This window comes from Barbatula barbatula, assembly GCF_947034865.1.
Source record: "Barbatula barbatula genome assembly, chromosome: 8".
Lineage (NCBI taxonomy): Eukaryota > Metazoa > Chordata > Actinopteri > Cypriniformes > Nemacheilidae > Barbatula > Barbatula barbatula.
Window position 1 is genome coordinate 4049135 of NC_136771.1, and position 15757 is coordinate 4064891.

The window sequence follows — 15757 nt, forward strand, 5'->3', positions numbered from 1 at the left end:
GACACGGGTCTTAACACACACATTAATACAAACCAAACCAAAAAAGGCAAACGACACAATGGGAAGATCAGGGCAGACCGATTGAACATCCGCAGTTCATGTTCACATGTTGTCATGAGCTTAACTCAGAACTTCCTGTCTGGCTCATTCGGTTTCCTGTCGTGTGTGTGGCTTGCAGCGAGCAGGTCGTAGCTGTCACACACACACACATAGTCAATAATGTGACAAGAGTCCTCTGAAAGCCCACAAGCTTATAACAACCCCATTCGTACTTAACATGTTTCCGTCTAAGGCAGATTCCAGATATATAAAGCGATTCTTCATATCGTTTCATAGATGAGTCTTTTAAGAGCAAAATATTTAATAAACTGAGATGTTAAATGAAAAGTACCTCATACTTTTCTAGTTAAAACACAAACAAACAGACACAGATGAAACTGATCATGAGCTTGATAAAAAATTGTTTTATTTTTCCTGGCAAGGTATAGAGAGAAAGATGTGATTGTTTCGTCTTTCAGAGTCTCAGTGCAGTTTTCCTTACACAGCAATCGTTCGTTTCTCCATCCCTCTGCCACTACCTGTCTTTCCTTCCTTAGACTCTAACTTATTTTAATCTTCCATCCAACAGATATTGTCACAAACGGAAAAAACAAGACGCATAATGAATCCAACAGTTTTTTTTCCATAAATTTACCAGCAAATTCCTTACAAAAACATAAAATAAAAATAGCAAAAAAAAAGTGCATACGCATGAATCCAATTTAAATTATGCATTTCGCTCGAATAGAATTTAATGTGAAACCAATATTTGCAGTAGCAGCAGAACTTAAAATCCTAACCTTATTGTTGTAAAACTTAATTTGATATAGTCGGAGTTTGTTGGATGAGCCGATTAAATCACTAAATACCAAATATCAGTATGGCATCAATATTATTACAAATACATTCGTACACACGCTCACAAGCACGCACACATTGTTGGTCACAGTTTACAGGTCAATAGGGGTCCAGGAGTCAAGTGTAAGGTACCTTAAAACAATTAACGACCTAGTAATGCAGAATACACGAAATGCAATACACAAAATAAACACGTGGCAATGACGCTAACACACTTAAAAACGTCCCGACACAGTAACACAAATCTCAAACACACATACAGAATGCAGGTCACGATCGCTATACTGCGTAGTCTTCGGTCCATCCTCTTCTCGACGACATCACTATGAAATCACGACAAGTGTGACTGAACTACGAGATGAGATCTTAATCTGTGAGTTACGATGAGTTTCAACGGCAAACACTGACCGAGTCCAGGAAAAACTACAAGCCAGCTACACGGGCGAGAAGAAACGTGGAAAGTAAAAGACACGTGGTAAGAGACACGATCAGGGAGGAATCATGACGACAAAACGACGATGATGAAAACTGAATTCATAAATGCTCCCATACTAACGATCAACGAAAAACAAAGTCACGATACAGCGTTGACCATCTTTTTTTTAAGCCAGGAATGTTTTCTTTTCTTCGATAGCAATATTAAAAAAAGAAAAACCGACCCTAGTCTTTCCTAGATAGCCTCAGTGTTAAAGTTTAATTACGCTATTGCTACGACGACTCCGCTCTCGCGGGCCGTTCGTAGTTATTGCAACTTCATGTGCATGTGTCTCTATGGTCAGTCTGCGAGTGGATGCGCTTGATTGGTATGTCTGGGATTAACTGGAGATTTTTAAAAAGTCGTAGAATAGTTGATGCCTAGCTTCCCTCCCTAATCTTAATCATTAAGCGATTATTCCCAGATATCTATCTAGACCTCCCTCCCGCTTAAGCTACCACCTCCCACCCTCACTCTTGTTTGGTTCTCTCTCCCTCGGTTACTCTATCACTCATCTTCCCTACGTTTAAGGTATATTCCCGTGATTGGGTGCAATCTGCAGTTAACTAGAGGAGTCCCCTCCCCCCTCCCACCCACCCACCCACCCTCATGGACACACAAAGGGCGTGGGATCTGTCCGTCAGGCGGAGCGGCCAATCGCGTCCCTCTCCCCCACGATCAGGGCAGTGCAATACACAGATGGATGAGTTCCCCCTCCTAAAGGTTCAACTGTGGGATGAAACAAAAATACAATTAGCATATTTAAAACAACATTAAAAATACAAGAATTATACTGTGTAAGAAAAATCAAGAGTTTGTTATTTTGTATTTTCCAGTACAAATACCTAAACACTGTTTGGGAATGTGAACAATCTGGTTAAAATCAGTGACTGCTGTGAAAGGCCAGCCAACAACCAGGGAAGACCTGGTGACAGCCCAGACTGCTGGCAGGAGGGAAAAGAGCCCAACGGGGCAAGAACGGGGCTAGCTAGTTGAAAGGAAAAAGAATGGAAGACCTCAGCTACTTTGGCCTGTATCCTGCATCAAAGAATGGGCAACCATTGACTCGAAACTTGTCCAGCTTGAAGCAGGCCAAAAAGGAGATAACGAAAGAAAACTGGAGAAGACTGGGGAAATCATTTACACCAGTCATCCTCAATAGGCGGACCGCGTCACATCACATGCACTCTCAGGAACATTTATGTAATTGGCGTTAAATAAAGATATTACAAACGAGCTTCAATTGAACCCTTCCGCTCCCCACCAAAGAGCAGGTTAATGGACACACAACACTAAACAAAATGCAGCCAATATTAAAGCATTTGTATCCCTCAGTCTGTTTACTGTTTGCTATACGTCTCCAACCTTTCAACCAGATTTGTGATATTTTATTAACCATGATGTTTTTAACTACATTTAGCATTATTGGTAACCATGTAAACATTTGTGACCCTGTGAAAGCCCAGGCTTTCATCTCACGTAGTTTTGATAAGAAAGTGAAAAGGTGAACTTTTTTCTGTTTTTGTCGCTGTGAAGAACAGAGCCAATCTCCATTCCAGAGGACATGCCACCAATTCAGCTACCAGAACACCAAATGGACACAATGGTGCCTAAATGGAGCGAAGTTGAGAGTGCAGTAAAAAGAGCAAGATCTGTTTCAGCTCCTGGACCCAACGGAATACCATATATGCTCTACAAGAAAGCCCCTGGGCTATTGAGGTACCTTCGGAGATGAATGCTGGAAGGGAAAAAGCAGGTGATACCAAAGGTCTGGAGAAGGGCAGGAGGCAAAATTATCCACAAGGAGAAAAACTCCTTAACTATTGACCAGTTTCGCCAAAATTAGAGCATTGTGGCCAATAGACTCTCAGGATTTCAGAAGAGTAACAACTTTATCAACACTCCAGTGCAGAAGGCAGGCATAGGGGCTTATCTGGATGTTTTGAACATGCTAACATCATCAGCCACCAGATGCGAATAGCAAAAAAGAGAGACCTGCATGTGTTTCTTTTAGATCTTACCAATGCCTTTGGATCAGTGTCACATGAGCACTTTGACTTCTTCCACGTTCCAGAGCAGGAAACAAAGCTGATTGAGGCATATTTTCAGGATCTCCAATTCTGTATTACCACACAGGATAGTACCACCACGCGGCAACAGCTTGAGGTTGGCATAATTCCAGATTGCACAATTTCACCACTGACTTTTACATTGGAAATGGAAATAATAATCCAGGCATCGCGTTGGGTGGTTGGAGGAGAACGTTTGAAAAATGGGTATCAGGGAATACATGGATGACATCACAAAAATTATTTTTGCAGTGTGGTCATATCTCCCTTTATGACGGCACAATATATGCCAGTTACCTGACAGCGTGTGCTGTGTGTGAAGCAGAGGGGTGTGGCTACACGCCATAGCATGCAGAGAGGCGTTCCTTCAGTATGGGAGGAAACTGCTCCGAGAACTGCTGCCAGTTCTCCTCACCGACCTGGTCCTTAAAACCATGCAAGATCTGGAGAAGCGGAGCACAATCACCATTTAGCGACCTATTAAGTTAAGCTAAATGAACCATGGAGCAGTATGGCTGCATCGCTAACCTTGTAGAACATGTCCCTCAGGTCATCTTTAGGGTTAACCCAGGAGGCCACCGCATCGCAGAAGAAGATGAAATCCTGCAGAGAGCGAGGTGAGGACATCAATGCCAAATTAAAGAATTACATGAGTGCGTACTGGTATGACATCAGGACAGCGGAACGTACCTGCACAACACCCCCAGGATTGACACCAATCATCACGCAGATGCCTCTGAAGGCGGAGTCCTTTTCTTCATTATCTCTGATGTTCCGTAACGATGTGCACCTGCAAAAAGACGATCGCGTTAAAAGGTGCGAAAGAAAACAACCTACTAAGAAAGTATTTCTTGTAGTATTTCCATCAGAAAACAATTTCAATCGGCACATTTCAACAGGTTTGTATCAAAATTTGTAACTCAAAGCCCTTTTGAAAGGAAAGCCTACAACCATTAGGCAAAAAAAGCGTAACAGCTAATGCTAATGCCCTGGCTTCGACGGAAAGCAAGAAAGGAGAATGGAACCTATTTTTTTAATGGATGTCAATGGGTTTTGTTAGCCGTTACGGGTTCTCCAGTTGGAAGTATTACGACCCTCCCATCTCCATAAGAAGAGTATCTCTGACTGACTCACCAGGGCCTGATGAACTGTTGCAACATTGGAGCCACTTCCTGTGGACAGACGTAACCCAGACGACCAATCGTGATCGCTGCAAACAAACAAACAAAAGAAATCAAAGAGAGAACTGAATATAACAGAAACAAAAAGTGATTAAAATAGCAGCCTAAAAACCACACACAGTTACAATTGCAGAGGAAGTACAAGATTTTGAAAGACACATGAGGAAGTAACTCATTGAAGAACACAAACAAGATATGAGGGCATCAGCTGTACCTGTGTTCTCCAGAAGCGTTTTGGGAGTGTTAGGTCTGTTTATGATCTCCACCAGGTGAGGAAGAACCAGAGTAACGTACGGCTGCATCTCCACACCTACCACAACACGCACACATCACAAAATCACCGACATGATCCAGCAATCACATTCACAATGACACAAACGAAACGACTTCATCTATGATGTCATGTTATCTGGATGATAACCTAACGAGTGCAAATCATGTGATCCTCACCCATCTGCATGCAGATCTCTCCGATGGCCCAGGTGGCGTTATTACACACGGAGATGAACTCAGGGTTCAGATTCGTCCCCAGGATCGGCATGAACTCGGCTACACACACAAACACACAGTTTAACATGTGCCTCAAAATCAACGCCAAAAACGAATTGGTAGATGAGTTCAAACACAAGCCGTCTTACCGATGCATGGCTTGACGTGCGGAAAACAGGCCTTGGTCAGGTCACCCAGCAGAGCGAATGAGCTCTGTCTCACCTCCGGCATTGAGTCCTATATACAGAGATTACAGAAAGTAAATCATTTTGGAATTAACGTCAAAAAACCCAAGTTTCACACGTTAGTATTGATGTATTCTCTATTATCTGGCAAGAGATTCTTGAACACAAACACTACCTGCATACACTGGAACAGAAGGGTCATGATGTTGCTTCGGGCGACCAGCTGGTCCACATGACCGCCGAGACCCTCTGCCAGACCGCTGAGCAGATCCAGAGCCACGATCATGAAGTCTTTATCTGGAGCTTCATACTGATCCGGCTGCTGACTGTACATCTAACACACAAACACGAATGGGTGAATACTCTTATAATAAACGGAAGGGAAATGAATGTATGTGTACGTGTGTTCTTACCATGGCTTGTGCGAGTGTTTTCTGCACCAAGGTAACGCAGCGCTGATAGACGGGCTCACAGTACGGCAGAAATCCGCTCTGTAACGCTGTAGCCACAGACGACAAACACTAGAAACACACAGAGTGAAGAAACGTCTCTTATCCAATATACAACTTTTTTATCTTTTAATGCTTAAAACATTTTATACAGTTTTTTGCTAGCGGTTTATGTTCCAATCAATAAAATTAATAATACAACTTAATATAAAGGCTCTCACCTCCAGCAGAGGAAACAGATCTTTGTCTTCATCTTTCAGCTCATTCCATTTCTGAATGAGAGGCGGCATCAGTTTCTGGATATATTCCTGCACATATACACATTACAAGCTCAACACAAATATATCAAAACATTGATATATCCAAACAATTTTATCAAACAACGCTTGTTGTTTTCAAGACTATTAAAATCCGATCACACAAACCACTTGATGAAACTGGACAAGGCGATTCATCACATCCAGAATGAAAGTTTGTGTTTACATAATGTCTGTGCACTGTGCATATGAACTTAGTATTTATAAACACATATTACATTTATTCATTTGGCAGACGCTTTTATCCAAAGCGACTTACAAGTTGTTTTCTACAGTGGCACATTACTGCAGAGCAATCAGGGGCCCTTCAGCCATGACCTGCTTGCACTGAGATTCGAACCGGCAACCTTCTGATCACAAGCCCAACGCTATGACCCCTGGCATATACATGTATATGCGTTTATAAATACTATTTACTAATAATTTAAATGATATATAAATGTATTACATTTGATATTTTTCTTAAATATATGCATGTATGCGTACGTGTTTAAAAATATACTAAATAAATATTTACAGTACATAGACATAGAGTATGTAAACACAAACCTTTATTCTGGATGCTATTCATCGTTTGACACCCCTTTGTGCCATATTTCAAATATATTGTGCAACCCTAAAGTAAGGTCACACACATTTTTTGCTTTAAAATTATTTACATTAAAAAACATATTCTGCACCTTCTATAGTTGGAAAAGCTACACAATGAACTCAAACATTCTTTAATATCAAATTATTATTTTTTGCAGGAATCCCAAAAACATTTTAAAGTGACATCCAAGAAACAAAGCAATTGTGGACAACTGTTACCGGCTGGTTAAGGTGATGTCCGACAGAATCTGCCAGCGTGCCGATGGCGTCGTAGAGGATGAGCAGGTTCTTGTGCTGATATTTCCCAAACGCGAACACCAGAGTGTCCAAAATAAAGCTGAGGTACGGCACCAGCTCTGTGCAAGCCTCCTCCTCCAGAGTCGCGAACGCACTGACGGTGAGCGACAGACACACAAATACTTAGAAAACTGTACAATTTTGGTTCAAAAAAACCTTATTGGAAGAGCCAAGTTAAAATCAGTAATGCATATTTGTATTGTGAAAGGATCAGTTAAACATAGCAAGCCAATTTTATGTACTTTTAAACAACAGTGTTAAACGTTGCTGTAATAATTTATTACAACATTACTGAAACTATTATGAGCTATTTAACAAAGAATTTAGCTGTAAAGTCTGCTCAATATTTCGAGCATCACCTGCAGGCCGCCTCCTGCACCCGTTTGTTGCCGTCCAGGATGCGTTTGAGCAGTTCCGTCATGAGCGGCTTGAGGTGGGCGTCTGGCGGCTGGCTCACCACCCAGTGGGCATAGCGGCTGAGCGTCCAGCAGGCGATGGAGCGCACCAGAGCCTTCTTATCGCACAGACACTGGATGAGGTGCGGGATGAGCTCGGGCAGGTACTGCACCATTCCCTGCATGCAGCCTGAGACGAAACGAGCGAATTCATGAGCGAGAGAATGATTTCAAATCTATATGCTTGTGTGTATGTGAGAGAGAAACTTACCCTCTGCAATTGCTCCCAGAACCAGTATTCCCGACTCTTTGATGACCCAGTCCGGATGGAACAGCAGACCCTTTAGAAGTGGCAGGAGGTGCGGCAACAGATCGTCGCGAAACACATTCGCTAGCACGTCCAGTGCAGCGGCAGAACACTTACCTACATAAAATAACAAGTTACACATAAATATATAAGATACACTAAAAACAATCCACATTTATGACACAGGAAATGATGGAAGGATTCCTGATATTTGATTGGTCTGTTTACTCATTTAACTCGGCACCCTGGTCCCACATTACTCACGCAGGTTCCAGTCAGACAGGGTGTCGTCATCATCATCCTCATCTTCGTCGATATCTTCTCCCTCCTCACCATCCCCTCCCTCGTGCTGCAGGGTGACGGTACGTGACTTGTGGAAGCGAGGCTTGATGTCCTGCTCACTGTCAGGAATGTTGTCGTCCTCCTCCTCCACATCACCCTGAACAAACACACCAATCACACGCTGATCCCTACTTCACACTTATTTACTTGACCGACGCTCTATATAAACGATACACAGGTATAGTTTCCTGTGGTTGAAATGAAACGGATATTATTCGTTTATGGTCGCACACTAGAGATGCGCGGATGAGCTAAAATGTCACCCGCATCCGCTGCTTCAAATCAATTATCCACCCGCCATCCGCCCGCACGTATAATTTTCTATGATATAGATATCCGCACCCGACCCGCAACCGATCGTCACTTTAATTCATCTAATTATTTTCTTTAAGCATGATGTTATCAGATTCAGTGACGTTAGAACTAGTCTGTCAATATCCGATATTAAAATGAATCGTAAAATGCTTTTAAATGAACATTTATTTGTATAACAAAAAGTTTGGCTTCGGCCACACAAACACAGCTCAAATAATTTGAAATATTATACTGGAACATTCCTAAAACAGATATTCAAAGTAACAATAAAGAACTTTTTTCTTTCCAGAAAACAGAACAAAGTCCGATAGCAAAACGGTGCCAATTCAGCATTAGCTACTTGGCCTTTTCTTTTGCACTGTGCAAACACAGAATAGCATCTACTGTGCCTGGATTCAGACGATTCCGCCTCGCCTCTAAAACCCGCACTAAATGAGCGTTCGCTTGCACAGCTTGTTGCAGGAATGCACAATATTCTCCTAGCAAGGCGCCGCAGTCGTGGAAATAAGCGATCTTGTTTGTCCCAGAATAACACCTTTTCCTCTGAGGACTCATCTAACAGAAAGTTTCTCCCGGATCTGTTTCGCCTCCATTTCTGCATTAAGAAAAGGACCCCCCTCCACTGTCGACACCCGCGTATTTCTTTTACATGAGTGCAAAATTGCCGGTTGCCCGACCCGCGGATCATCCGCAGCGCCCGCGGATTTAACCGCCATCCGCGCATCACTATCGCACACACACACTCACCTTCAACAAGATGATGTCAATCTCAGAGTACTTCATTCCGTTAACCAGGATGGGAATGAGTCTGTGGAGACACAAACATGATGTTTAATCACACGAGTACACTGACGGTAAACAGGATTTCTTCTGCGTGTGTCGGTACTCACTGGACCAGGTGACCTGACAGAGCCTCCTTACAGATGGGCTGTTCGGCCAGGGTGAGCCAGAACTCGCACGCCTCCAGCGCCACGTTCTCATCTGCATCCTGTGTGCGCTGCAGCATGTACTGAAGAGAGAGAGAGCGAAAGAGCAGACGTAAGCATTCCGTGAGAGAGTAACATGACTCCCTCGTGTGTGTCTGTTTTAATATCACTCACCTGTATGATGCTGTGCATGTGGGGTATGAGCCGGTCGATTCGGACCTCCAGCAGCATCACCAGTGCTCGGCACACGTTCTTCCTCACCTCACAGTCTTCATCACCCGCCAGAGCGAACAGAGACTGATGGAACAAGTGCAAACAGAGTCAAGACCACACTAACACATATCGTTCGCAGACTTGGGCCGATAGACGATGTCATCGTCCCTCGCCTATGGCTGATGGAGATCACGATTGTGAGCCTGCATCGTGATACCAAGAAATGTTTCACTTTCGTCACGTGACTGTGTCGTTGCATGTCTGCACATACTACGATGTATAGAGACACACCTCACTTCGTATCTGTGTATCTCGCATTGTATAAAGAAGATGCATGTCCGCGCAGCCTGCATTGTATAAAGAAGATATTCCACCCTTTATAACTCATTTATTGTATTTAACATCAGAATCACAGTGGAGCTTGCGCTGTATAAAGAGGACGCGCAGTTTGCACAGGCCCACCTGACTTTATAACTGTATGAAGACACGTGTCTGCGCATCCTGCATTGTATAAAGAAGACGCGCCTAACCGTATAACTTTTTTATGGTACATAACAACAGCATAACCATGGAGCTCGTGCTGTATAAAGAGGATGTGCAGTTTGCGCAGACCCACCTGACTTTATAACTGTATGAAGAAAGCGCATGTCTGCACATTCCGCGTTGTATAAAGACGACACGTTTCTGCGCAGCCCGCGATGTATAAAGAAGATTTTTTAATATAACATCACAATAAGAATACAATCTAGCCTCAATTTGACTATGAAGCTTGCGCTGTACAGATGACAGATGTCTGAATTTATAACTTCCCAACTCGCACGGTATAAAGAAGATGCGTCTCCGCGCAGTTCGTGCCAGCTGCGCCTCACTTTATATCGCTGCAGGGCAATGACATCATCCATCGTGATGTTTCACTGTAGCCATCGTTCGATGCCAATTTGGTAGACATCGCCCAACCCCATCACACACATAGGTTATTGATGGTGACCTCACCTCTATGAAGGTGTCAATGTTGTCCATGAGAGCCTGAGCTCTGCCGATGATAAACTGATTCACACATGCTATAGCATGAGACCTAAAGAGAGAGAGTAGGAACGTTTATGATGTTGTTTAACAAAGACGCAACATTCAGCATGAGGTGTGTGTGTGTGTGTACCTGATTTTAGGGCTGCAGTGCTTAAAGAACTGCAGGAATTTGGGGATCATGATGTTGAGAGGTCGATTCAAAGCATCGCTGTCCAAGAGCTCAGATGAGTCCTCGCAGATCTTCTGCAGTGCACCGAAAGAGCCCTGCACACAAACGCATGGCAAGTTTGCGCAAACTGTCTTAAGCTCTGCTTAGACGCCTCAATGCATTGTGGGTACGATGCGATTACCCAGAAATCCCTTTTTCCATAGAATGTGAAATAATTTTTCTCACAAAATGTCATGATCGCATGCATACATCATTTTTTATGTTGTTAGAATGAGGTGTGTGAACACGGGTGTGTTACCTCACAGGTGTTGTAATCATCGGAGTTCAGAAGGTTGCAGAGTTGTGGCAGCAGTTCTGGCCACATCTGCAGCTCGCCTTTAGATGCGATAGTAGTGATGAGAATACCTGCACGCAAACAGACGCACGTTTAAAAAACTTCCGGCCAAATCCAATTTAGACACATAAACATCTAAAAGAAATTTTGGTTAGGATCTTAGATCATCATAAATCATTGAACTAAAAAACGATATACTGTATGCCATCGACTAGCAACTAGCACTGCAACAATATATTGTTGAAGGACATATTGTGATAACAAATATTGTAAATGTTTTTATTTAAACAATTTTCTTTACAAAATGTTAGCCTTGTCATTTTAATTTTATTAAAAATCTGTTTTCTTTTTCAGTGCCGGATCTTTTCAATAAAAATGTTACATATAGAAGGTACACAAAACCCTGACCAGAAAATTCTGTCATCATTTACTCACCCTAAGATTGTTCCAAATCTATATAAATGTATTTGTGAACACACAGGAAGAATTTGGGAAAAATTTCACATCTAACATTCTTCTAAATATCTTGCTGTGCGTTCAGGAAAACAATGTATACAGGTTGGGAACAATCTGAGGGTGAGGTGAGTAAATTATGACAGAATGTTCATTTTTGGGTGAAGTATCTCTTTAAATGTCAGTCAATTGTAAAATTTTCGATGTACAACAGAAAAGTGATATTTGTTCATGTTTTGGAAATAAAGCCATTATTCAAAATTCAGATTCATCTTTTAAATTGTGTTCATAAATATTGGGATACTATCGTAATTTTGAACCCAGTATAGTAAATGATTACATTGCTATAGCGATCGTAAAAGGATCATCTTCTCGGTTCATCTGAATCCAAATTATGGATTTTAAATGATAAAACACTGTTGTCAAAGCTGACAAGCACTTTTATATTGGTTCGATATTTCTAAAATCCTAGTGGCAAACATAAAGGGTGATTAACAAAAAATTCTTTATTTTGATGATTTATTTAATAAAAAAGTCATGAAATATGGAGATACAAGGTTTCAGAAGGACAGCAGGGAAATCGAAGTTCAAAGGCTAAAATGTTCCATCCCAACATTCTGTTTCAGTAATAAAAAAACTTCACATAGAAGGTTTTTAAGACTGACCGATGGTGGCGCGGATGAGAGGGGACGGATCTCCGATGTTGTTGAGACACTCTCTCTTGATGAAGTCGGCCACAGCGGGAGGAAAGTTCTGGTAATGAGCCTTCACATTGTTTTTCAGGATCAGACCGCTCAGAGATCGAGTGGGCTCATCTGCAGACAGACAGACAGACATGTTCTTTCTCAGTGTGCGAGCTTTAGCGTGATCGTATCATTTTGGAAAAACACAGACCTTCTGATTTCAGGCTGGTGAGTACGAAGATGAGATAGTTGTTGAAATCGGGATACTGATTCAGCTGCTCCAGTTTCTAACGGAAAGAAAAACATTCCCGTTTCGTCACTCGTGCAGTTGTAACTGGCTAGTTGTCACGTGACGCTTTGCGGTATCCTGGGAAATCATCACATGCAGATTGGTGTGAGGGTGCATCTCACCTCTTGAACGGCTCTCTGTGTGGCTGTATCTGGAGACTGGGAATCTTTGAGCAGCTGTAGCACCTGCTGTAATCCCTGTTCATCCGGCTGCCACTCCATCCTCTGTCACGCAGGCGGAAAATAAAAGACGTGTGAATGTGCTAGAAAACCAGAAACTAGCAAGACACAACAGGCATACACACACACAATAGTGTGTATGAGGCAACACTCTGTAGAAGACCGATATTTCCAAAGAGAAACATTAAGCGCAGCTCATTTTCTTTGGAATAGATATGGGATATAGCTGCACACTGAATGAACACATGTTATACATATACACAATAACACACTTTGTGTGTGTATGACAGTTATACTCTGTTTGTGTACAATCTATTGTGTGCGTTTCAGTGTGTGTAACATATGTGCGTAGGTTGTGTACGTGTGTATATTTCTTTCTGGATGTGGGATGGCTTGTGATGTACGTTGCGCGTGTGTGTGAGGATGTGTGTAGGCCGTGTGTGTGTGTTTACGCGGCCCGGTTACCGCACCACCGCACATTCAACCTCGACCACGCGTGAAATATAACTAACTACAGCCATTATATGTGCGTTAACGCGTAATGGTGTTGTTTAAACGCGCTCGTACGCAGGAGAGCACGGATGTAGCCGTTAGCCGTTGTGCTAACCCGCCAAACGCTCTCACCTTCGATCCGTCGATCGCTTCGCACTCGCGCTCCCTCTCTCTCTCTCTCGCTCTGATTATTCACGACCGCTGCTGGCCGTTAGGATCGGATCGCTCGTCCCGGGATTGTGCGTGATTTCCGCGCGTCTCGATCGGTGCGGGCTGTTACGTTTCGGTCGCCGGTGGCGCCTGATGCATGGCGGATGCGAAAATCGCGCAGTGTGGACCTGCGCGGCTTCCGTACCGCGGCGCTGACGTCATATTTTTTAGCATAATGTATATATTTAGCAGTGATTTTTCTAAAGGTACACTAGAAAACGTTTTTTTACTTGGTAAATATCACATTCATTTGAGAAAATGGGCTAAACCTAAGCCAAACTTTATACAATTTGTAAGAGAAATTAAACAATGTTGACAAACTTGCAATATATGCAATATAAAAAGAAAGATTTATGAAGCAATGTGTTTTAATTTATGTACTTAATTTTTTTACCATTGACGTAAATTGTTATTCTTTTCACATTTATACCCCCAAGTTATATTTGTATGTACATTTTTAGATTAGTTGTTGCGAGTTGAATATGTTTGTAAATAAATTGAACTCTTCGGTACTATAATTTTTTTTAAACATTTAGCGCTGATTTGGAGATTCATAGTCGTTATTTGGAAAAAAGGTTGTGGGGAATATAAATCAGCTTTCCAATAAGTTTTTGTGTTGTGACCAGTAGATGGAGACAAAAAATATAATTTATGCACACTTAAGCCACTTGCACTGTTGTTTATTATCTGTTCATAGACATCTGTACATATTGTTCATAGCACATACCTACTGTATAGTATTTTCCTAACATTGTATTCTGTATTTATTCACTGTATATCCTGCATTTGCTAATTGCACTTCTGGTTAGGGGTTAGGGTATTTCGTTACACTGTACTTGTATATGTGTAATGACAATAAAGTTGAATCTAATCTAACCTAAACTAAAAAATCCAGCGAGTTAAAAGCCCATCAATGTGGCAACACATCGTAAGAAGAAACTTTTAAATATAACAATATATTTTTTTCAATTTTCTGTTATTGTTTCTCATTTTTAAATCAGGGAAGATATAATGATGAGTCATCTTGGTTAATTTGCCTCGTTTACTTAAAGTACCATATGATATTATAATAAATACTATTGGTATTGTATGATAAAAACATTTTGAAGATAAAACATGGTATTACTGTCATGCTATTTTCTACTGTGCTCAAACTATAGTCACGGTTTTGGTTATTTAATAAGGTGAATAGAGGTGAAGCGGGACACTGTCTGACAGAAACCACAGGACACTTAGCTCTATCACAAACAACATTTTATTCTCATTGCTATTAGGCTGCTGGATGACCAAGAACATCACATGGATAAACACAGCGAGAATCCTTTAAATCTCTAAGTGACAGACGATAACGTGGAAAGATGCTTCACTTTGGCTATAATTTGCTATTCCTACAATCTTGACACAAGGCAGCAAGCTCTAACAAGCGTATTGTCACTTTTTCAAACTAAGAACACCACCACTTTTCTTTCGGGAACGCCAAAAAGAAAAATGAGAACAAAAATGTACTTTAACATAGCGAGCTGATTTCACTCTTACTGCAGCCCCATTTGCAGCAGGCGTTGGACAGGCCGACCACCACGTCACGCCCCTTCCTGTCTGATGTGCGCAAGGCCTCCAGCACTTCCTCTGAGATGAGTGAGCGGGCGGGACGGCTAAACACGGGGCTCTCCTGGCCTTCTCCTGCCCATGCGACGGCCTCAGAGTCGGGCCGAGTTCTGAATGCGAGTCCAGAGATTGGGTCGGTTTCCCAGCTGTCAGTGGCTTCTTCATCATGAATAGAGAGAAGATCACTGGATAGGTCACCTGATCAGAGACAGTATCATAACGCATGCAAAAATGATATTGTAAATAAAGTACATATAAAATGTGTTTTACAGCCTCTATAGATAATATCAGATCTGCCTCACCTGTTACATCCAAAGATCTTCTCCAGCGAGAACCTCCACAGGTGAAGATGACCGCACGGATGAACTCTCTGCCGCACAGCTTCACTCCGTAGATGGGATGACCCTCCATGGCCTGAGCGGTGCCCACGAATGCCACCAAGAGGGCGAGAGTTAAAGCTTTATACATGATGTTAATGTTGAGAACAAATTTTATCCTCAACCCAAAGAATGTCTCTGATGTGCTGGCGATCTCTACTGTTTGCTTCGGTGAACCCTCTTGAGTCTTTTATATGGTGTCGAAGGCCCTCTCTGACCTAACCTGCTTGCGTGTCAGTCAGACAGAAGGCAAAGACCTTTAGGAGGACAAAGACACGAACCCAACGCTTTTGTAATTAACCTGTGCTCCTCTGTGGAGTTAATGTCAAATGAAATGACCTGATCTCATCACTTCTGACCTTTCTGTTGCTGAACACAGTCAAAGTCACACAATACAGCTAATGAATTGTCACATATAGCCCCTCCTCATGACAATCCGTTCTTGTATTTATTGCCTGTGTCAATTTGACATGATGTTAGAGACCCCCAAAC

The 15757-nt window shown here is 42.2% G+C and overlaps 2 protein-coding genes across 2 annotated transcripts; both read right to left on the reverse strand.

Annotated features, from left to right (window-relative positions):
• Positions 1 to 445: 445 nt before the first annotated feature.
• Positions 446 to 13417, reverse strand: tnpo2b (transportin 2b). The gene is made up of 25 exons (XM_079462473.1): positions 13206 to 13417; positions 12525 to 12626; positions 12325 to 12400; positions 12096 to 12245; positions 10942 to 11048; positions 10605 to 10738; positions 10442 to 10523; positions 9410 to 9532; positions 9200 to 9318; positions 9057 to 9117; positions 7917 to 8091; positions 7617 to 7769; positions 7310 to 7535; positions 6873 to 7044; positions 5967 to 6053; positions 5710 to 5817; positions 5472 to 5630; positions 5261 to 5348; positions 5073 to 5171; positions 4837 to 4932; positions 4576 to 4651; positions 4132 to 4231; positions 3970 to 4044; positions 3739 to 3884; positions 446 to 2101 (listed from the first exon to the last, which is right to left on the reverse strand). The coding sequence occupies exons 2-24, from the start codon at positions 12621 to 12623 to the stop codon at positions 3777 to 3779; spliced, it is 2673 nt and encodes an 890-aa protein (XP_079318599.1). The 5' UTR covers positions 12624 to 12626; positions 13206 to 13417; the 3' UTR covers positions 446 to 2101; positions 3739 to 3776.
• Positions 13418 to 14790: 1373 nt separating this feature from the next.
• On the reverse strand, positions 14791 to 15356 carry rln3b (relaxin 3b; the record flags this gene model as incomplete). Its single annotated transcript, XM_079461650.1, has 2 exons — positions 14791 to 15086; positions 15191 to 15356. 2 exons carry the CDS (start codon positions 15354 to 15356, stop codon positions 14791 to 14793), a joined length of 462 nt encoding a protein of 153 aa, XP_079317776.1.
• Positions 15357 to 15757: the final 401 nt, after the last annotated feature.